The following is a 24,209-nucleotide window of genomic DNA, read 5'->3' as shown; positions in this document are numbered from 1 at the left end:
AAATTATATTATGTTTCAGATTTAAAATTATTTTCACATTTCAAAATATATAGATTTTTTCAGATCTGAAAATTATCAGACAGTGTAGACTTCTAAAGAAGTTTACTAAAGCTTGCAGACTTCATATGAAGTTTACTAAACCATAAAGTTTAAGCAGACTTCATTGGAAGTCTACAAAAATATGACTTTAATTTTTTTTCTATGTTTTTTAATAATTTTATCTTATTTTGCAGGTATTTTCTTCCATAGTTGTTCTCTTCTCCTCCTAGAAATGTAAGGTTTACATCTATAGATTTAAAATATGTGTTCTAGTATTTATATTCAAATAAAGTTACATATTAAAATTCATATTAATATGTCTTTAATTTATAACTATTTTGTCTATTAAATCATATTTTTAAAAGTTTTTTAGATTTAAACTTATTTCATATTTTTATTGTATTATTTTTCAGATCTATTTTTTTTGATAGAGTAGACTTCATTTGAAATCTACTTAAAACTTACGGCTGGTAGACTTCAAATGAAGTCTACTAGCCTTGAATTTTAAGCAAATTTCATTAGAAGTTTACTCAAATATGATTTTAATTTTTATCTTATTTTTTAAAATTTTATTTTATTTTGCAGGTATTCTCTTCCAATATTTTCAAATCATCTTCCCAAAAATGTAAGCTTTCCATATATTCATTATAAGATATTTTGTGTTTATAATGAACTAAATTTATAGATTCATACATTATCTTTTTGCTTTGTTACAAGGATGACAAAAAACCATTTTTGAAATATTTTCCAGAACAAAATATTTTCAAATTTTCTAAATGCACACTTTTAAATATGAAAATTTTCCATTAGTGTAGACTTCAACTAAAGTCTACTAAACAATAACTTTACGTAGACTTAATAAAAAGTCTACTAAAATATGATTTTATTTTTTATCTTATGTTTTTCTCATAACTCTATCTTATTTGGCAGGTACTTTTTCCAAGACTTTATTTGAAGCATCAAGATTATGAAAAATCAAACATACTCAAGAATACTTTTTAATATATTGCTCTGTAATAACTTTCATAATAAAATATTAATTTTTAAATAATTTTTTAATGCATAATCTATAAACATTGTATTCATTTTTAGTTGTTTTCACTTGTATGATATTATTAATTTTTTGTTAGATATCAATTTTTTCACAAGATCTAACCAACCAAACAAGTAAAACCACCATAAGCTAAAATAATAACTAACACACATGTGAGAAGAAGAAAATCTATACAAAATTTTCCCAAAAATTTTCAAGAATAATACTAATCAAAACAATTTGCAATAAGTATCAAGTGTATAATTATAACACATTAAATTGTGAAATTCATCCAAGACCATTAAAATTTTACTAACATACACTGTAAAATAATAAATCATGAAAAAATATGATGAATAATACACAAATACACTTTTAATAGAATTTACGACGTAGACTTCAACTGCAGTCTACATTTGTAGATTTACAAAAACGTCTACACTTATTATTTAACATATAGTCAATCCAAATTTTTTTAGTGTATTGGCGCAGGCTTGATACACAAAGGCGTACAAAGTGTGTCTTAGATAACTCGATCAAGTTCGTACTTGTCGATTATTCGTGACAGGCATAAGAGGAGTATATTCCTATTCGGAGTCATTTGTTTTAAATGATGTTTGGTAAGGAATAGGTTAGCACCATCTTCTCAATTTTGTTGTCCAGATCATAATCTTCTTGTGTCATTTCAAGAAGTTTACCATGTGTACAGCCATCATGCACAAGGAACATTCTTCAACCTTTCCGATTCTTCATCTTTTTCGAATATTTTGTCACCCAAAATGTCTTTGGCCCATACTTCACACTCGCTCTAAGTTTCCAACCACATCCTTGAACACGACACTTAGCCACATACAGAGTTTTTGTTGTCTTATATGCTGAAAATGTAAAATTATATTCCACAGTCACCGACTTCAGCTTTGAAACAAGCTCAGCCTTACTAGCAAAACTATAAACGAAGACTTAGAAATACGTCTACAATTATTAGCTAACAACATTGTCAAATCAAATGAATTATACCTTCATAATTATAAAAAAAAAATTATTTTCAAAATCACTCAAACCCATTAGGATTAACTAACACACACTGTCAAACAAAAAAACTAGAAAAAATTTAATGAATAATACACAAATTCACATTTTTATAGATTTTTCTATGAAGACTTAATATTTAGTCTCTGAAGATGTTGACGTTCTTTTCAGTTTACAGACGTAGACTGTCAAATAGGTCTACTCTTTGGGTTGGTTTTTGCAATTGACCATTTTACGGGTTGCTTTCTATAGTTGAATAAAAGTTGTAATTTTGTACATGTAGACTTTCATTTCAGTCTACAATTTAAAAAGGTTACTTTTTGCAATTGACCAGAATTCATCCAAGATTTGACTTTCAGAACTAGACTTCATATGTAGTCTACATGTTTGAATTTTTTTGAAAGAGGTTAGTTTTGCAATTGACCAAGTTTGACTTCAAATCAGTAGATTAAAATGAACGTCTACGGGTGTGTAGACTTCTTGTGAAGTCTACTCTCAAATCCGACGGGTTGGTTTTGCATTTGACCAAAATAAAAAAGTAGACTTTATACGCAGTCTACATTTTTTTTTAAGATAAGAAGACTGCATATGAAGTCTACAATTTAATAAATTTTTGATTGCTTTTTAAACTTTTTGGTCAAACACAAAACTAACATATTCCACGAAGTCAAAGTTTTGGTCAAATGCAAAACTGACCTTTTATAGACTTTGTTGGCAGTCTACATTTTGTAGACTTCCGTTGAAGTCTATTTTGAAAAGTCAAAAGTTCGGTCAAATGAAAAACTAACCTCTTTTAGGTAGACGTCTTAGTAAGTCTACCGAAAGTTTTATTTTTGTTGTCAAAGGTAAAGACGGAGACTACTGGGGAAGTCTGCGTTAGAAAAAAAATTTGTCTGCTCAATTGCAAAACTAACCCGTGCGTTGACAAATAGACTGCATCGTAAGTCTCCACGGAGGCGTAGACATACAAAACAGTCTACCGTCGCGACACAGATCTGAAAAAGAACGAAAACCATGTAAATAGTTACATTTTTCATGTGTAAAGCTTGTTTCCAACCTTTTCAACCGTCCAAACTCCAAATATGAGCAAAAAGAAGCATCTTTAACGATTCACTAATGAAGAAACTCGAAAATATGAAGTTTGTGATTATGAAAATGATAGTTATGAGAGTTTTTTAGATGGAAATGTAGAGGAGATGAGAGAAAATGAAGTTTTTTGGGTTATAATGAGAAAAAAAAGTGGTTGAAAATTGAATTCTAGAGCTTTAGAGCTCAAAAATGGTGGTTCATGGTGGTTGGAAAAATTGATGATGATGGCATTTTTGTAAATAAGAAGAAATGGTTAGGGTGTATTTGATTTTTTGTTAATTTCGAAATTAATAAAAAAATAAATAAAAATGGCAATTTTGTGAATAATTCAAAAACATAAGGATAGTATGGAAATTTTATTGATGAATAGTATGGACAAAAAAAAAAGGGTTGGTTTTGGATTTGACTTGAAAATATGGGTGGTTTTGTAAAGAACAACAAGAATTAAGATAGAGAAATTTAATGCATATTTACAACTTTAATACATAACTATTGTATAATACCCATATATCTGACCCCATATATCTCTATATAATTACCGTGTGTAAGCTGCAAACTTTGTAGCTATCAGAATCTCAGTGGCCATCATTATGCAAACAACAAGGAATCTCTTGTCAGAACTAGCATCAGAATCTCAGTGGCCATCATTGTCGGCATCCCACTCTTCTCAACGTCAACATCTGATTGCATCTTCAAGCACTTTGAAATCTCCATCTCTCAAAGGGAATGTTGCTCCTGCTGTATAGCCCCTCTCTGTTCAAAAACTCTGTGGAGCAAATAAACGAGTATCCATGGGCCGCAAAAATGGATAAGACTAAGAGACCTTCACCAAGTTACAACACCTGTGTTTCTTGAGGATGGAACTCCTAAGGTACGTATACCTCGTCAATTGCTTCTAGAAGGACTGGAGAATCAGAAAAAATATTATTTTACTGATATTTGAAAGTATTCTTTAAAAATAATCAAATGATTATTAGCAATATCGTGGAAAACGTAAGGTTTAATGAACATGCATGTTATGTCAAAGATTTTATTATCTGGTCTTATAAAATTGTACTGGAAACATCAAACTGAAACCACATGTCTCATTGGGAAGCTAACTTGTCGGTACGGCATGGGCCATAAAATAAACGATTTGCTCAAATCACAACTCGATCTGTCTAAAAGTCAAAGAACATCTTGACCAAAACTACCCTTGGTCAAGCAAAAAATTTAAGGGTAGTTTAGTCTTGGTGTACACAATTTAAGTAGTTGGTCGTGAGGAACCCCGTTTCCACTCGAGTCTTTGGAGAGCTTCTGTATCTGAAAGCAAAGCGGTGGAAAGATCCCAAAGGAGAAATGGCTTCAGACAAGGTCTTTACTTTCGATGAAGTTTCACAGCACAACAAACGCGATGATTGTTGGCTTATTATCTCGGGCAAAGTTAGTTACATCTTGTCTCTTTTGTCTGAGAAATCATGGTTTCTTGTCTACTGCTCATAGTTGAGTTCTTGAAGCTGATCCAGTGTCCGTTCATGTATATGGTTCTTTTACTTTTGAGTTTAGGTGTATGATGTGACCCCATTCATGGATGTTCATCCTGGAGGCGATGATGTCTTGTTTGCCGTAGCAGGTTTTGAACAAGTCTTCAAACTTTTCTCTTATTCAGTTGAATCTGTTCCATGACTTTCTGCTCTGTTATGGTGTTTGTTGACAGGGAAAGATGCTACTATTGACTTTGAAGACGTTGGTCACAGCGAGGACGCAAGAGAACTTATGAAGGAGTACTACATTGGTGGGATCGACTCGTCTACTACTGTTCCAGCTGCAAGGACATACGTTGCACCGGTGCAACCCACTTTCAACCAAGACAAGACACCACGATTCATCATCAAGATTCTTCAGTTCCTTCTTCCAATCTTGATCTTGGGTCTCGCTCTCTTTGTCCGTCAATATACCAAGAAAGAGTAGAAGCAAAGGCTTTGCATAACTCTTTCTGAGTTATCTTTACTTTTGTTTTCGCCTAAACTTCATCTGTCCCCTTAAAGGGTGGGCGATTCTTATTGAAACTACTACGAATAAATAATCAATGTGTTGCTGGTCTTGTCATAGTTTATCATCATCTGGTTTGTTGTCATTGCTGATTGTGATGTCTTGTTCTTTTCATTAGTACTACAATAAACATGCAAAAATATATACGTCAAAGAAAACTCAGACATAACAGACCTTATAATTCTTCTCTTCTTCTTTTTTGACATCATCAACCTTATTAAATTAAATGTCAACGTTTTTGCATATATTTTTTTTTGCCAAATGTCAATAACCGTTACTATCAATAAACAAAGCATTTTCAGGTATTAGTAGGAACATTCAATTCGTATTTTAAACGTACATTTCGTTTATTTCTGTATTGAATATCGGCTAAGTTAGATGTGTTTGATTTTCAATAGATTCGATTCAAAACGTCAAAATCCTAATGAAGACTAAACTAGTCATTTATATAATCGTTCAATCTAACGACACTTGATTTTTGAATTGCGTTTAGACTTAGTTCTGCCTTCTCTGCCGTGTATTAAGAAATATAAAACTGAGCACATGATTCCAACTTTCTTGGTCATCCAACGCTTGTAGTCATCTGTCATATCGTTTCGACATGATGGTCGGTCGGAAAACTTTGGAGGCTTCCTATTCCCTTCGTTAAAAAGATTTATTCTGAAACTAAACCAAACTAAACCGAGTGGACGTGACCGGTCTCAAATTTTGGCTTGATAAAAATTATCACTGCAATACCACGAAATTCAACCGTGATATATTATTTGCAATTTTCGAACCAATATCTATTGAACCAACTCTGGTTCGAATTTTTTCTAAACCAAATAGTATGATAAGATATTAAGATGAACCGGATAAGAAGCAAACCAAAAAGTATCCCACAAACTAAGTAAGCAACATGTGTCTTCTAGTTGTTGGAGATATGATGTATCGGCGCCAATAATGGCACCTGAGAGAAGGCGACAAACACACATTTTTGTCATTTGTGCTGACGCGCTAGCGACATGACATCCCAGGTTATGCTGACGTGTATATTACAACGCTTTGATGTATAAAGTTCCTGGGGCCATGTTTTCATCTAGATCGAAATTTGACCCAAAAAAAAAAAAAAAAAAAGAAAAGTAATTTGGTAAAACTTTTCCAGCACAGTAATTTTTACCACGTCAATTCCAGCTCATCAATCAATAAAACAGACGCATAAAACAAAATTAAACAGGAGAAAAAGGCTTAGCGGTGTGCGCGTTAAGCAAAACCCTAAACCAGTGTGTAATAATATATATACCCTTATATCTCTCTCTCTAAAAATCCTCCCTACCTTTTATCCCTCATAAACATATATGCATAGACTGTCATGAGCAACATCCCCAGATCTCTCACCGACTCATCACTCTCTATATTCCTTCTCATTATTTCTTCTGCCGTCGATCCTTGGCCCTTTTCTAGTGGTTTCTTCTAACATGAGCAAGCAGATGGTGTTCAATTTTCATTTTCATGTTCCGCATCTCCACATACTCCATCATCATAACCATGTTCCAAAAGGCTGTGTCGCGATCATGGTGGGACGCGAAGGAGATGAAGAAGGGTTTCACAGATTCGTGGTTCCGTTGATGTTCTTGAGCCATCCTTTGTTTGCTAGTCTCTTGAATGAAGCTGAAGAAGAGTACGGATTCAAACACGCAGGTCCGATTACGATTCCTTGCCGTGTCGATGAGTTTAAGCATGTTCAGGAAATTATCGACCAGGAGACTCATCGCCGTCACAGTCACGGTAACGGACACAACCACCACCACAATAACCATCTGCGATGTTTCTGAAGATATGTAATTGGATTTGTTGGTTTGGTTTGACATGCGATTGGTATTGATTTGACTTTTCTTCTGAAATTGGTTTGGTTTGCTTAATTTTCGGTTTTAGTTAGTGATGATGATGAAAAAGAATAGAGTAATTGAATACAATGAATAATGATTCTCATCTCTTACGAGGAATATGGAATTTCAATTTTGTAATGGGAATGCCATATTATTTGAACTTTATTTTATAAAGAAATGTGTACACTTTTTAATTATTTAATTGATGGTCTTTTTTGTTGAAAAAAAAATTGATTTTAACGCGTTTGGCCGTCAATCATGTTACTTTTTGTTAAACATTTCCTTTACTCGTTAGGATCATACGTCTCTGGAACAATTATTTTCTTCCGAATGTACAAAATTCGACATATCGCATTGTACGATTATAGCACAAATGCATTATTTCCTGACTTTAATATATTTTAAAAGTGGGACATTTGCTAAAACCAACCCAAATATTCAAGTCAAATGTAAAAGTGTACCCCACTTTCAGTCAAATGCAAAACCAACCTAAAGGAGTAGTGAAAGTACTATTTCACCCTTATGACCAAACAAAAAACATAAATATATTTTACGTTTCTATCCTTTGGAAGTCTACACGTAATAAAAGAAGTCTACATATATATAGACTTCCTACGAAGTCTACTTTATAGACTTGTTTTGTAGTCTACACTCTAATTTGGTCTACTAATTTAATTTTGAAAATGTATAAAAATAATTATTGTGATATTTTTAATTAATCATCAATATAATGGATAATATGAAGTAAATAAATTAAAATTTCATATAATCGAACAATTTTGAAGAATATATACTAATTTGGTTATCATGTGCTAGACTATGTTCATAGTTTAGAAACAAAAGGTTCTAACATGTTATGTCTTTTAGTAGTTGATTTCATAGGGTTAGATTTTAGATTTTGTTTTTTTTTTGTTTTATTAACTTAAATCTGCATATTAATGTTTAGTAGTTTATATTTTGTATAAATGAGACTTTTTGATTATCAAGCAAAACATTTAGGGTTTGATATTTGTGGTTTAGGGTTTCGTAGACCTACAATAAAGTCTATTTATCTGAAGACGTCTTTTTCAGTCTATATTTTTCAATTTGTTTTACAAAAAAATCATTATATTTAAACTAAGTTAAGTTCCTTAAGAATAAAAAAGTGAAATCATATACTATAACTATTAAAAAATAAAGAAATAAATTTAATAAATCATATATTAAAATTATTAAAATAATAAAGAATAAACAACAATAATTAAATTATTATAGTAGACTTCCAAAAAGGTCTACTATGTTATAGTAAGATCTACTCCAAAATTTTAATTTTAGTAGACTTCAAACGAAGTCTACAGTATCGTAAATTTTAACCTAGTTACATTTTTGTCTCCCTATATAAACAAAATTTATTCAATCTCTCTCTAAAGTGGCTGCACAAGTTCTTAAAACTCTCTCCCTTCTCTCTAAAACTTTCTCTCTTCTCTCTAAAATTCTCTCAATTGTTTCTAAATCTCTCTCATTATCTTCTTTCTCTCTAAAATTTTCTCAAGTCTTTCTCACAATATTATCTTGTCATTTTAGATATTATGATTCATGGTTTTCATCTTCTCCTTTAAAAAATGTAAGTTTTAGATCTATAGATTTTAAATGTGTATTTTATGTTTATTTCTCACAATATTATCTTTTTTTGGTAGGTATTATCACTCATGGATTTCATCATCTCCTCTAAAAATGTAAGTTTTAGATTAATAGATTTTAAATATGTATTTACATGTTTATATTCAAATAAATTTATAGATCAAGCTCTCTACATTAATTTGCTACTAGTTTACCTTATAAATTATATTATGTAAAGTATTTTCAGATTTAAAATTATTTTCACATTTCAAAATATATAGATTTTTTCAGATCTGAAAATTATCAGACAGTGTAGACTTCTAAAGAAGTTTACTAAAGCTTGCAGACTTCATATGAAGTTTACTAAACCATAAAGTTTAAGCAGACTTCATTGGAAGTCTACAAAAATATGACTTTAATTTTTTTTCTATGTTTTTTAATAATTTTATCTTATTTTGCAGGTATTTTCTTCCATAGTTGTTCTCTTCTCCTCCTAGAAATGTAAGGTTTACATCTATAGATTTAAAATATGTGTTCTAGTATTTATATTCAAATAAAGTTACATATTAAAATTCATATTAATATGTCTTTAATTTATAACTATTTTGTCTATTAAATCATATTTTTAAAAGTTTTTTAGATTTAAACTTATTTCATATTTTTAATGTATTATTTTTCAGATCTATTTTTTTTGATAGAGTAGACTTCATTTGAAATCTACTTAAAACTTACGGCTGGTAGACTTCAAATGAAGTCTACTAGCCTTGAATTTTAAGCAAATTTCATTAGAAGTTTACTCAAATATGATTTTAATTTTTATCTTATTTTTTAAAATTTTATTTTATTTTGCAGGTATTCTCTTCCAATATTTTCAAATCATCTTCCCAAAAATGTAAGCTTTCCATATATTCATTATAAGATATTTTGTGTTTATAATGAACTAAATTTATAGATTCATACATTATCTTTTTGCTTTGTTACAAGGATGACAAAAAACCATTTTTGAAATATTTTCCAGAACAAAGTATTTTCAAATTTTCTAAATGCACACTTTTAAATATGAAAATTTTCCATTAGTGTAGACTTCAACTAAAGTCTACTAAACAATAACTTTACGTAGACTTAATAAAAAGTCTACTAAAATATGATTTTATTTTTTATCTTATGTTTTTCTCATAACTCTATCTTATTTGGCAGGTACTTTTTCCAAGACTTTATTTGAAGCATCAAGATTATGAAAAATCAAACATACTCAAGAATACTTTTTAATATATTGCTCTGTAATAACTTTCATAATAAAATATTAATTTTTAAATAATTTTTTAATGCATAATCTATAAACATTGTATTCATTTTTAGTTGTTTTCACTTGTATGATATTATTAATTTTTTGTTAGATATCAATTTTTTCACAAGATCTAACCAACCAAACAAGTAAAACCACCATAAGCTAAAATAATAACTAACACACATGTGAGAAGAAGAAAATCTATACAAAATTTTCCCAAAAATTTTCAAGAATAATACTAATCAAAACAATTTGCAATAAGTATCAAGTGTATAATTATAACACATTAAATTGTGAAATTCATCCAAGACCATTAAAATTTTACTAACATACACTGTAAAATAATTAAATCATGAAAAAATATGATGAATAATACACAAATACACTTTTAATAGAATTTACGACGTAGACTTCAACTGCAGTCTACATTTGTAGATTTACAAAAACGTCTACACTTATTATTTAACATATAGTCAATCCAAATTTTTTTAGTGTATTGGCGCAGGCTTGATACACAAAGGCGTACAAAGTGTGTCTTAGATAACTCGATCAAGTTTCCGTACTTGTCGATTATTCGTGACAGGCATAAGAGGAGTATATTCCTATTCGGAGTCATTTGTTTTAAATGATGTTTGGTAAGGAATAGGTTAGCACCATCTTCTCAATTTTGTTGTCCAGATCATAATCTTCTTGTATCATTTCAAGAAGTTTACCATGTGTACAGCCATCATGCACAAGGAACATTCTTCAACCTTTCCGATTCTTCATCTTTTTCGAATATTTTGTCACCCAAAATGTCTTTGGCCCATACTTCACACTCGCTCTAAGTTTCCAACCACATCCTTGAACACGACACTTAGCCACATACAGAGTTTTTGTTGTCTTATATGCTGAAAATGTAAAATTATATTCCACAGTCACCGACTTCAGCTTTGAAACAAGCTCAGCCTTACTAGCAAAACTATAAACGAAGACTTAGAAATACGTCTACAATTATTAGCTAACAACATTGTCAAATCAAATGAATTATACCTTCATAATTATAAAAAAAAAATTATTTTCAAAATCACTCAAACCCATTAGGATTAACTAACACACACTGTCAAACAAAAAAACTAGAAAAAAATTTAATGAATAATACACAAATTCACATTTTTATAGATTTTTCTATGAAGACTTAATATTTAGTCTCTGAAGATGTTGACGTTCTTTTCAGTTTACAGACGTAGACTGTCAAATAGGTCTACTCTTTGGGTTGGTTTTTGCAATTGACCATTTTACGGGTTGCTTTCTATAGTTGAATAAAAGTTGTAATTTTGTACATGTAGACTTTCATTTCAGTCTACAATTTAAAAAGGTTACTTTTTGCAATTGACCAGAATTCATCCAAGATTTGACTTTCAGAACTAGACTTCATATGTAGTCTACATGTTTGAATTTTTTTGAAAGAGGTTAGTTTTGCAATTGACCAAGTTTGACTTCAAATCAGTAGATTAAAATGAACGTCTACGGGTGTGTAGACTTCTTGTGAAGTCTACTCTCAAATCCGACGGGTTGGTTTTGCATTTGACCAAAATAAAAAAGTAGACTTTATACGCAGTCTACATTTTTTTTTAAGATAAGAAGACTGCATATGAAGTCTACAATTTAATAAATTTTTGATTGCTTTTTAAACTTTTTGGTCAAACACAAAACTAACATATTCCACGAAGTCAAAGTTTTGGTCAAATGCAAAACTGACCTTTTATAGACTTTGTTGGCAGTCTACATTTTGTAGACTTCCGTTGAAGTCTATTTTGAAAAGTCAAAAGTTCGGTCAAATGAAAAACTAACCTCTTTTAGGTAGACGTCTTAGTAAGTCTACCGAAAGTTTTATTTTTGTTGTCAAAGGTAAAGACGGAGACTACTGGGGAAGTCTGCGTTAGAAAAAAAATTTGTCTGCTCAATTGCAAAACTAACCCGTGCGTTGACAAATAGACTGCATCGTAAGTCTCCACGGAGGCGTAGACATACAAAACAGTCTACCGTCGCGACACAGATCTGAAAAAGAACGAAAATCATGTAAATAGTTACATTTTTCATGTGTAAAGCTTGTTTCCAACCTTTTCAACCGTCCAAACTCCAAATATGAGCAAAAAGAAGCATCTTTAACGATTCACTAATGAAGAAACTCGAAAATATGAAGTTTGTGATTATGAAAATGATAGTTATGAGAGTTTTTTAGATGGAAATGTAGAGGAGATGAGAGAAAATGAAGTTTTTTGGGTTATAATGAGAAAAAAAAGTGGTTGAAAATTGAATTCTAGAGCTTTAGAGCTCAAAAATGGTGGTTCATGGTGGTTGGAAAAATTGATGATGATGGCATTTTTGTAAATAAGAAGAAATGGTTAGGGTGTATTTGATTTTTTGTTAATTTCGAAATTAATAAAAAAATAAATAAAAATGGCAATTTTGTGAATAATTCAAAAACATAAGGATAGTATGGAAATTTTATTGATGAATAGTATGGACAAAAAAAAAAGGGTTGGTTTTGGATTTGACTTGAAAATATGGGTTGGTTTTGAAAAACACCCTTTAAAAGTACATAATTTTTTACCACGTCAATTATAGCACAAATTCGACATATCGCATTGTAGGATTATAGCACCAATCTTTATGTATGTGTAGTGTAAAACATTGACCAAACTAGCTGGTCCCACTCAGACAGTTTGGATTTACCCGGTTCGGGTCGGGACAAAACTAGCTGGTCCCACTCAGACACTCCCAAGAGGTATTGTCTCTCTTACATGACAAATTTGAACTTATAATACCTGAATGGGAACATCACATACAACATTTTAAGTAATTTTATTTGTCAAAACAATGTTAAGTGCATTTTGGAATTTCACCGGAAAAGTGATAAGCTAATAAAGAGTATATAAAGGAGTATCATGTGTGTTTCAAAAAAAAAAAGGAGTATCATGTAACTCCTCCTGGCTCCTCCTCAACTTTTCTTTCATCTTTTACTCTAGTTTCTGGTTTCAATGTTTGTACCAACCTGTGTCTCCGGATGGTTTCCATCAGCTCACCGGCTTATGGCTCCAGAAAGGTCTGATCACCTTTGCTGGCTTTGTGAACTCTCTTGTTCAAGTTAATATAAATCTACCAGATGACAAAAAAAAACTTATTAATTTCTTTATACTATTAGATTTCCGTGGAGAAATTTAAGACGGACAGAAAGTAATATTTCTACCTAGCGGCGGAAAAGTGAGTAACGCATAAGAACATGTCCTTGGGAGAGGAACAATAGCTGGTTGCTCTCCACTTAATTGTTACAAAATCCTAAATTTGGATCAATAATAATATTGAAATGGTTACATTTGGCAAACTCTTTATGATATCAATATATTTGATTTGTCGAAAAACCGACGTCGTTTTTCAGGCACCGTTTTCATCAAACCATAAACTGCTAGGCGTTTTTTGCCTTCAACGTGTCCATTTCCCATTTCTCATAAAGAAACCCTAAACTCATACTGGTCACACGAAAGAATCCTATCTTTTACCCTTATCCCTCATCCCTCATATATATATGTTACACAAATCATCTGCTACAGATAAGAAAGCATGACCGTGAAGGCGGCCGATGAGGTTTGATCTTCAGTGCTAATCAAGACTCCATTCAGGTACGTTCTTCTTCTTTTACTGTTCCTTGATTTTATCGTCGACCCTCTATCTATCTCTTTAGGGTATCATTTAGACTTAGGTTGGTTGCAATTCATATGAGACCGTAACTTTTACGCATCCTTATTTCGTGTTTGATTGGAAACTAGATTGTTGTGTCTGTAAATTTCAGTTTACATTTGTCTAAAACTTGATGATGCAGACTAGTTGTGTGACGGAAAAAAAATGGTGGGTCGAAAGAGAAAAACAAAAACATGTGACAAAGGGTCGAAAAGAAGCTGGATATGCCAACTACCTGATGTCTTGATAAGTGGCATACTTGCTCGTGTTCCTACAAAGATTGCTGTAAGAACAGGCGTTTTGTCCAAAACATGGATTAATCACTGGAAGAATGTTCGTGGATTGGACTTAGAGTCCTTTGAATTCTCTGATATGGATACCTTTGTGAGTTTTGTTCGAAGTTTTTTTGATTCACACAGGGAATCAACGATAGACAAAATAAGGTTAAGTGTTCACTATTCTGATTGTCACTCCCTTCTCACCCAATGGACTGATATTGCGATTAGGCGTAGGATTCAGCATCTCGATGTTTGTTATTATGGCACTTGTTGCGATGTTACGATGCCCGTCAGTCTATATACATGCAAGACGCTGGTGCACTTACGCCTTTGTTGGGTTGTCTTGGCTAACCTGGAGGTTGTTTCCTTGCCATGCCTAAAGACCATGCATTTAGAATGCATTAGAGATCTCACTGAGCCAACTGTGGAGAAACTTATCTCAGGCTCTCCAGTTCTGGAAGATTTAATCATTATCAGACGAACTAGTGGTGAAAGGTTTATACAAGTGCGCTCTAATACGCTAAAGAGAATCCACATAGATACCTATACAGAAGTTGAGATTGATGCTCCTCTACTCGAGTGTTTGAGGACTACGGTTTATTTAGAAAAGAACTTCATGATCATCAATTTGGGTTGCTCTACCACACTAGATATTGATATGGTCTTTCCTGATGTGACTTGCACCAAACTTTTAATTTGTGATACTCTCACCGATATTCCGAGGTTCAGAGGCCTTGTTACAAGTAGTTACATTTTGAAGGTAGTCATGTTAATTAATATTAATTTGAGCATTTCAATATTCTTCCTCAAAAAGTTTCTAACCAACATTTTGTTTTTGTTTTATTCTTTTACAGAACATCTTTCTACACTCCGAACCAGGACCATTGCTTCAGTTCCGTGACCTATCCCGTTTGCATGTTAAGTTCTCTAAATCCGATCTTGAAATGTTGCCAGCCATTCTTGAAAGCTGCCCAAAACTACAATCTCTCATATTGGTAATGATGCTTTATAACCCTTCGAGTTATGCAAATTGTATGTGAAAAGCTTTAATCTACCACTTTATTCTTAATTTTTTTTTTATCTTATGTATTTGCAGGAGTTGATCAAGGACCCGAGTTATAAGAAGAACAGAGAACCAAAGCTGATGTTTTCAACAGTGCCTCCGTGTTTGGTATCATCTCTCAAGGTCGTGGAACTGAAACGTTTGATCCCAAGGTATGAAGGAGAAGTAGAGCTAGTAAGATACTTCCTCAAGAACTCACCAATCCTGGAGAAACTAAGGCTTGATACTTACTATACCAAAAAGGGCATGCGTGATTTCCTTAAAGAAGTCGTTGCATTGCCCAGATGTTCCAGCGCTTGTGAAGTCATTGTTCTCTAAAAAAGACATTTTCATTTGAGGTAAATTTGGATGTTAAAAAATGGTTGGTTTGAGGAACATTTCTCATGTATTAATGACCGATTAGCAACTTTATTTTGAATTTTATAAACATTTCAGCATATTGTTACAGCGTTACTTGGATATTTATATCAGTATGTTCTTTTTCTTGCTCTTTGCGTGTTTAAGTTTGTCAAGTTCCAGGAAGCTGTTGCGGTAGACATTAAAAAAATAGTTATGTTACGTAGTAGAGGGATCTTATAAATAAAACCGATCTCTCATTAGGGTTTGTGATTTTGAGGGTAGTGACAGTCACAGTGTGATCATGCGTAAGCATTTCATTACAAAAGGTTACCGATTGATTGGTTTGGCTTCGGGTTTAATAACTTTGGTGATCTTTTTTTTTTCTTTTTTCGTGGTTTTGGAATTTACATTGGCTTCTCATAAGCTTTATGTTACTTCAGTCAACAGTTTTTTTTTTTTTTTAATCAACAGTTTCGAATCTAGTAGCTTTAAAGATGACATCTCTGAGGAGATTCTAAGATTCCTAATTTCTGGATACCACATTCAAAGTCTTCCTACTTTGATTGGTATTTGATGCAGAGTAAGTTGCATCCTTCCATTTCATTTGGCATGCCTATAACATCATTTGGACTTGAGCTTGGGAAAATTTTCAGAACAATATATTTTTGAGCATACGGATACTATTAAAATCCAAAATCAAATGTATAGTTTAGCATCCATGATTGGTGACTTCATACACCAGTTAAACAAAATAGATAAAAATAAGATAGGAGAATTTCATGCCTTGCTCTTTCACTATCATGAATAACTGCAAGACAAACACAAGTTATAACATGTTTTTTTCGAAGACATTAAATGGTTTGGGAATTGAGATGAGACAGACCTCGAGATCGTAGTAACAAAATCTTCCCGCTTCCCAAACTTCTTCCTGTAATCATGCCAGTGCAGAGGCGCTAGCATTTTCCCAAACGATTCCGAAGCCGTAAATGAAGACATATTAAAACAGCAGATGTTATAAGAAAGACCACTTCCACATTCAATTTCACTTTCATCGTGATTACAATCCGTGGTTCCGTTCATGTTCTTGAGCCATCCTCTGTTTGTGAGTCTCCTGAAAGAAGCTGTAGAAGAGTACGGATTCAAACACGCAGGTCGGATTACGATTTTCTTGCCGTGCCGGTGAGTTTAAGCGTGTTCAGGACATAATTGACGAGGAGTCTTATAGCCGTAGCGCGCCACAGTCACGGTAACGGACACAACCACCATCACCACCACCACAACAACCATCTGCAGTGTTTATGAAGATCTGTAATTGGATTTGTTGGTGGTTTGATATGTCATATGTGATTGGAATTTCTTTGACTTCTTTTTTGAGATTTGTTTAGTTGGCTTAATTTTCGTTTTTAGTTAGTGATGATGATGAAAAAACATAGAGCAATTGAATGTAATGAATAATGATTCTCATCTCTTACGTATGTAACCGTTAGTAATATGGAATTACAATTTGTGACGGGAATGCCATATTATTTGAATTTTATTTTTATTAAAAGGAATGTGTATACTTCTTATTATTTAATTGATTTTAACGCGTTTGGCCGTCGATCATGTTACTTTTTGTTGTTCATTTCCTTTCCTAGAATCTAACGTCTCTCAAATATATTCAGTTATTTTCTTCCGAATGTAAAAAAATTCAACATATTGTAGGATTAAGCAAACAATTAGTTCACGACTTTGATTGAAGGTGTCACAAAAATATCTATTATATTAATTATTATTTACTGAAACAGTTTGGATTTCAATATAATTGCGTATCTAAACTGATTCTAAAACAATATCTGATACTTTTTAGTTTCCAGTTTTGAATTATTTGAGTTTGAGGGCTAAACAATGGAGGTGATTGGTTGGGTTTATCCTTTTACTTTAGCTTTATTTACTTTTAAATTACTAAATTTTACCAATCAAGTTGTAGCTTTATTTTTAATAGTTAAAACCTAAATCAAATTTCTATAAATTTTTACCAATCATGCTTTACCTTTATTTTTTAAGTTACAACAAAAAAAACTAAAGCAAAACTTTTTTTAAATGTATTTTTGGGAAAAAACTTAAAGCTTTTTTATAGACTGTAGAATCTGTGAAATAAAAAAACTATCTATAATATCAAATAAATTAGATAATCATAATTAAAAACAACTATAAATATTTAATTCAATTTTGAGTGTTGTAAAAATCATTGAAATATTTTAAATAAAATAAATATTATTTATATATCACATTTTAAATAACAATAAACTTTGAGAATTTACAAAAAGTATTAATATAAATTATTTAATTGATAAAAACATAAATTAGTTTATATATACATCACATATTTCACATATTTATTTTAAAATATCTACAATCTATAATTTACAGCTACAACAAATTTAACTACATTAAAAGTCTCTGGACAAAAAAATCTACCATAACAACTTTACAGCTTCAACCAATTTAACTACAACTAAATTTTTGTAGACACAGTCCAACCAATCACTTCCAATGTTTAAATTTAAAGGACGGTTTAATTTTGCTAAAAAAATAAATCTAAAATCCACAATGTTACTATTGTGATGGAAGTTTTCTCACCTTTGATTTAAAATTTAAGAAACTAAACATATGTTCACAATCATATTTAATTCAAGAATATGATTATAAAAAGAAAGACGCGCTAAAGATATATCGTACATTGAAAATTCCGGAATATCAGGACAGGTGTTTTATCTACCACATGGAGAAAGTCTACGGCTTTGTGTTCTTTGTTTGGAGTTGAATCCCATAAATTCACTACATATAGAGCTTCTTGTATAGAGCGTCGGTGTTTGAAATCATCGCTCAAGTTTGTCAAGTTATGAAATAGAAATGGAGCTAGTAAGAAACTTATGGTCTTTATGTATATATGTGTACGTAGTGTAAAACATTTACGAAAAAATAAATGTCTAAAACAATCAACGATCTTGTTGTATATCTTCAGGATTTACTCGGGGTCGGGACAAAACTAGTTGGACCCATTCAGAGTTTCAAACACTCAGAAGAGGTATTGTCTCTTCTTACATGCAAATTTGAACTTATAATACCTAAACGGGAACATAACTAACAACATTTAAAGTAATTTTACTTGTCAAAACAATGTTAAGTGCATTTTGGAGTTTGGTCGGAAAAGTGATAAGCTAATAAAGAGTATATGAAGGAGAGACATAACATGTTTCTTTCTTTATCTTATTAGATTTCCGTATAGAAAATTAAGTCAGACGAAGTGGTGTTTCTAGTGGCGGACGAGTGAGTAACGAGTAAAAACCTGCCTTTGGAAGGGGAGCAACACCTTGTTGCTCTCCTCTCTTTCATCGTAATTGTTACAAATTCCTAAATTTGGATCAGTAGTAATATTGAAATGGTTACATTTGGCAAACTCTTTATGATATCAATATATTTGATTTGTCGAAGAACCGACGTCGTTTCTAGGATCACTAACCCGACGCACCGTTTTCATCAAACCATAAACTGCTAGGCGTTTTTGCATTCAACGTGTCCATTTCCTATTTCTCATTAAGAAACCCTAAACTCATACTGGTCACACGAAAGAATCCTATCTTTTACCCTTATCCCTCATCCCTCATATATATACGTTACACAAATCATCTGCTACAGATAAGAAAGCATGACCGTACGTGAAGGCGGCCGATGAGGTTTGATCTTCAGTGCTAATCAAAACTCCATTCAGGTGCGTTCTTCTTCTTTTACTGTTTCTTGAAGGCGGCCTTCTTCTTCTTCAGTGCTAACATCGACCCTCTATCTATCTCTTTAGGGTATCATTTAGACTAGGCTGGTTGAAATTCATATATGACCGTAACTTCTACGCATCGTTATTTCGTGTTTGATTGGAAACTAGATTATTGTGTCTGTAAATTTCAGTTTACATTTGTCTTAAACTTGATGATGCAGACTAGTTGTGTGACGAAAAAAAAGATGGTGGGTCGAAAGAGAAAAGCAAAAACATGTGACAAAGGGTCACAAAGAAGCTGGATATGCCAACTACCCGATGATTTGATAAGCGACATACTTCTTCGTGTTCCTACAAAGCATGCTGTAAGAACAGGCGTTTTGTCCAAAACATGGATTAATCACTGGAAGAGTGTTCGTGGATTGGACTTAGAGTCCTTTGAATTCTTGGATATGGATACCTTTGTGAGTTTTGTTCGAAGTTTTTTTGATTCACACAGGGAATCAATGATAGACAAAATAAGGTTAAGTGTTCATTATTCTGATTGTAAGTCCCTCCTCACCAAATGGACTGATATTTCGATTAGGCGTAGTGTTCAGCATCTCGATGTTTGTTATTACGGCCCTTATTCTTGCGATGTTACGATGCCCGTCAGTCTATATACATGCAAGACACTGGTGCACTTACGCCTTTGTTGGGTTGTCTTGGCTAACCTGGAGGTTGTTTCCTTACCATGCCTTAAGATCATGCATTTAGAATACATTACAGATCTCACTGAGGCAACTGTGGAGAAACTTATCTCAGGCTCTCCAGTTCTGGAAGATTTAACCATTGTCAGAGAAACTCATGGTGAAAGGTTTATAGAGTTGCGCTCTAATACCCTCAAGAGAATCCACATAGATTCGTATACAGAAGTTGTGATTAATGCTCCTCTACTCGAGTGTTTGAAGACTAGGGGTTACGTATCAAAGAACTTCAAAATCATCAATTTGGGTTGCTCTACCACACTAGAGATTTATGCGGTCTTCCCTCGTCTGACTTGCACCAAAAGATTCATTTGTGATACCCTCACCGATATTCCGAGGTTCAGAGGCATTGTTTTAAGTAGTTACATTTTGAAGGTAGTCATGTTATTTAATTTTGAGACCCTTTAATTTTTGAGCATTCCTTTTAATATTCTTCCTCAAAAAGTTTCTAACCAACATTTTGTTTTTGTTTTACTCTTTTACAGAACATCTTTCTACACTCCGAACCGGGACCATTGCTTCAGTTCCGTGACCTATCCCGTTTGCATGTTAAGTTCTCTAAATCCGACCTTGAAATGTTGCCATCCATTCTTGAAAGCTGCCCCATATTGGTAATGAATTGCTTTATAACCCTTCGAGTTATGCAAATTGTATGTGAAAAGCTTTTAATTTACCACTTTATTCTCAATTTTTTTTTATCTTATGTATTTGCAGGAGTTGATCAAGGACCCGAGTTATAAGAAGAACAGAGAACCGAAGTTGATGTTTTCAACAGTGCCTCCGTGTTTGGTGTCATCACTCAAGGTCGTCGAATTGATACGTTTGATCCCAAAGTATGAAGGAGAAGTAGAGCTAGTAAGATACTTCCTCAAGAATTCACCAATCCTGGAGAAACTAAGGCTTGATACTTACTATACCAAAAAAGGCATGCGTGATTTCCTTAAAGAAGTCGTTGCATTGCCTAGATGTTCTAGCGCTTGTGGAGTCATTGTTCTCTGAAAAAAAAAAGACATTTCATTTGAGGTAAATTTGGATGTTAAAAAACTGGTTGATTTGAGGAATATTTCTCATGAATTAATAACCGTTTTAAAACTTTATTTTGAATTTTATAAACATTTCCGCAAATTATTCAAGCGTTACTTGGGATATTTATATCAATATGTTATTTTTCTTGTTTTTGGCTTGTTAAGTGTTTGTCAAGTTTAAGCCTCAGTTCAAAAAAAAAAAGTGTTTGTCAAGTCCCACGAAGCTGTTGCGGTAGACATGAACAAAATTAGTTATGTTATGTAGTAGAGGGAACTTATAGTGAGGTCCTATTTTAAATTTGTTTTTTAACAACTATTTTATTTAAATAAAATGTAAAGTTACAATAAAAATATAGAAAATAACAGAAATACAATCAATTGCAAAGATAAGATTAAAAAACAATACAAGTGTACAACACAAAGATTAAAATCTGTTGAACTTTTCTTCTAATCCATCTTGTTTTTTCTTGTGCAACACCATTTGGTTATTTTCTTTTTGAAGATATTTCAAATTCTTTTTTCAAAAATTTCTTTGTTGTATAACATTGACCAGATTCCAAATAATATTTATAAATCTTCTTTGAGAAAAAGTCAAATCTATTAATTTTCTCAAAAAAAATATTATTTAATGACAATATTTAATGACATACAACAAAGAAATAGTGGCTGTTATTTAATGATATTTCTACGTAAATCACTCTATGTTTTATATACAATATTTTCTTTTTAAGAGATACAAATTTTGTTTAGCCGTGCATGAAAATATTAGATGAATAGTAGACCATTAATTGATACTGTATCTGTAATATTTAGTTTTTAACAGATAATAGATCACATTTTAGTAGTTTCTTGAACCGTTATATTCTAACATTAAGTAACAAAGATAATAGAAACAAAATATATAACAAATCAATTGCCCAAAACAAAAGATAAATAAAATGTGAACATAAAATAAAAACAAAGACATTCAAAAGTCTAAGAAAAATCACAATACAGAAAATAAAATACTTAAACTAAGAAGTCCAAAACAATATTTTTTAACCACTTAACTATATCTAATCTATTAATTTAGGTCCTATTTTTATTAACCATTAACAATTCATAGTAAGACCACTTAAAAATTAGTTAATATGATATATTAGATTATTTATATTAATAAGAAACCAACAATAAATTTGATTTTTTTATACTATAAGAAAATCTGATGAGAAAAAATCTAAGAAAATCTTACTTAAGAATTTAAATATTTTTATAAAATAACATATTAATTAATTTCGTAATTAGTAATAGAATATTATTATAAATCAATGCTAACTTAATTTTTATCATAAAACAAGAATTTAAAATTATCTACTATTTTTTTATAAATTCTATAATTATATTATGTATTATATAAAAATAGAAGTGCTATATGAATTAAATATGACAAAACTATATTAAATAGGTAAATTAACAAATTTTAGTTTTCTAAATTGTTTTATTTAAATAAATTATCACTCATCGTTAAAATGAGTTATATTTGTAAACTATATAATATTTTTATAAAAAATAAATTTATTGACATAGGTTACCTTATTATCTACAACTATATATTATCTTTCTTTTTTTGAAACTCTCAACAATATATTATTTAAAATAATTATATACACTATATAATAATAGGTAAATAACCTTTAGTTCATATACTATTTAAAAAAAATATGTTATTAGAAAAATATGAATTTTTAATAATTCATTTAAAATATTAATGATAAAAAGAATTTCAATTATAATTTTTGTAATTATAAAAAAAATCTGTAAAGAAAATTTAAAAAATATTACTAATTCAAATATTTCAATAAGTATTAATGTAGTAACAAAAACAATTCAAAATTCATGTCATCTTCCAAACTCAAAAATAATAGTGCAATTTTTCAAAGTTTTCTTGACAAAATATAAAATTTTGAAAATAAATATTCAACCTCAAAATGATTATATTTTAAATTTTACAAAATATTAAATTATAGATAATAAAGAATAAATTTTGAAATACACTACGAAAAAATAAACTATATATGTTGTAAAAAATTAAGGGAAAATTACTTGTTTACCACTTTCATGCTACCACTTTTCATTTTTACCACCACTACAAGAACATTTTCCAAAATACATTTTTCATTAAAAGGCAAAATACTATTATATCCTTGCTATTTATATATATAATAAATTATTATTTAAATAAAAATAGTAAAAATAAAATAAATAAAAATTAAAATAAAAAATAATTTTTTTTTTATGTTTTCGTATTATACTTTTTCAAATTCGAACTTTTATAAATTCTTTTTTTCTCGATTTTTTTTTATTTTTTTCAAAAAAAATTTTGAAAATCGAAAATTATATTTGAAACTATTTTTAAAAAAATTTTATATATTTTTTAAATATTTATTTATATATTTCTTAGAATTCTAAATTCCACATTCTAAAAACCTTACCGCATCCCTTAACTATAAACCCTAAGTTTAGATTAGTTAATCCTAAGGGTATAAAAGTGATTAGTGTAAACATGAAAAATGATAATATGAATATGCTATTTATGGCAATTTCCCTACTTAATTTGAAAATTAATAAATAATAAAAATTAATAACAAAGTATAATATATTAAATAAATCAGTATATATTAATAATATCGAATAAAAATATAAACTATAATATTATAGAATTACACGATATATTTAGAACCAATCATTTAGCTTTGATTTATGTTATGAATAAGAATGGTTTAAATATAAATTGTTGGACCAATGAACTAACTATAATAAATCTAGTTAAAAAAGGATAATTATAAAAGCTTTCTGAGGATGCATGAGAGAGAGGAGACTGTAGTGAGAAATAGATCGAGAGAGAAGAGAGAGAAGAGAGAGAAGAGAGAGAAGAGAGAGAAAGTAGATCTGGTTCTGGTGAGCGGTCGGCGCGTCGGCGCGCGTGCCATCACCGGAACCGCTTGTCCTTCCTTGTCCGTTTAAGCAGTCCGTTTTTTGGCTCTCTCCCCTTGATTCGCCTTGCCGGAGTTCTGGTTTAGCTCTCATCCGGAGGCGCTAGCTCGAGGAGTGAACCGCAATCTACGGTGGATGGGTTGCTGGAGTGAAGGCGCAGTCGCGTGGAGGGGTAAAGTGTGGTGAAGTTATACTCCGGGAGGTGGAGGCTACTAAAGCTCCGTCGCCGCCGGTCAAGTCTCCGGGAGGTGTTTGGCTTCTTCAGCAAGCCTCGTCGGTCCTGTCTCCGGGGGGGTGAAGGCGTACTTAGCCTTGCGTCGCCGGTTCTAGTGGGG

The 24,209-nt window shown here is 31.3% G+C and overlaps 2 protein-coding genes across 6 annotated transcripts; both read left to right on the top strand.

Annotated features, from left to right (window-relative positions):
* Positions 1–3,496: 3,496 nt before the first annotated feature.
* On the top strand, positions 3,497–7,286 carry LOC117132565 (cytochrome b5-like). Its single transcript, XM_033287234.1, has 3 exons — positions 3,497–4,612; positions 4,736–4,802; positions 4,887–7,286. Exons 1-3 carry the CDS (start codon positions 4,529–4,531, stop codon positions 5,138–5,140), a joined length of 405 nt encoding a protein of 134 aa, XP_033143125.1. The 5' UTR covers positions 3,497–4,528; the 3' UTR covers positions 5,141–7,286.
* A 5,168-nt stretch (positions 7,287–12,454) lies between these two features.
* Positions 12,455–21,874, top strand: LOC103857072 (F-box/FBD/LRR-repeat protein At1g51370). Of its 5 annotated transcripts, none has more exons than XM_033287225.1 (4): positions 12,455–13,638; positions 13,839–14,734; positions 20,362–20,487; positions 20,591–21,874. In XM_033287225.1, the coding sequence occupies exons 2-4, from the start codon at positions 13,862–13,864 to the stop codon at positions 20,873–20,875; spliced, it is 1,284 nt and encodes a 427-aa protein (XP_033143116.1). In that variant the 5' UTR covers positions 12,455–13,638; positions 13,839–13,861; the 3' UTR covers positions 20,876–21,874. The 5 variants fall into 5 exon arrangements, with proteins under 5 accessions (XP_033143116.1, XP_033143115.1, XP_009132465.1 ...); XM_033287224.1 differs by lacking the exon at positions 20,362–20,487 and adding an exon at positions 14,829–14,969 and having other exon boundaries at positions 12,460–13,638; XM_009134217.3 differs by lacking the exons at positions 20,362–20,487; positions 20,591–21,874 and adding exons at positions 14,829–14,969; positions 15,071–17,133 and having other exon boundaries at positions 12,473–13,638.
* The last annotated feature ends 2,335 nt before the right edge of the window (positions 21,875–24,209 follow it).

Source organism: Brassica rapa, chromosome A03, assembly GCF_000309985.2.
Source record: "Brassica rapa cultivar Chiifu-401-42 chromosome A03, CAAS_Brap_v3.01, whole genome shotgun sequence".
NCBI classification, from domain to species: Eukaryota; Viridiplantae; Streptophyta; class Magnoliopsida; order Brassicales; family Brassicaceae; genus Brassica; species Brassica rapa.
The sequence above is the reverse complement of the archived record's forward strand: the minus strand, read 5'-3'. Positions and strand labels throughout refer to the sequence as shown.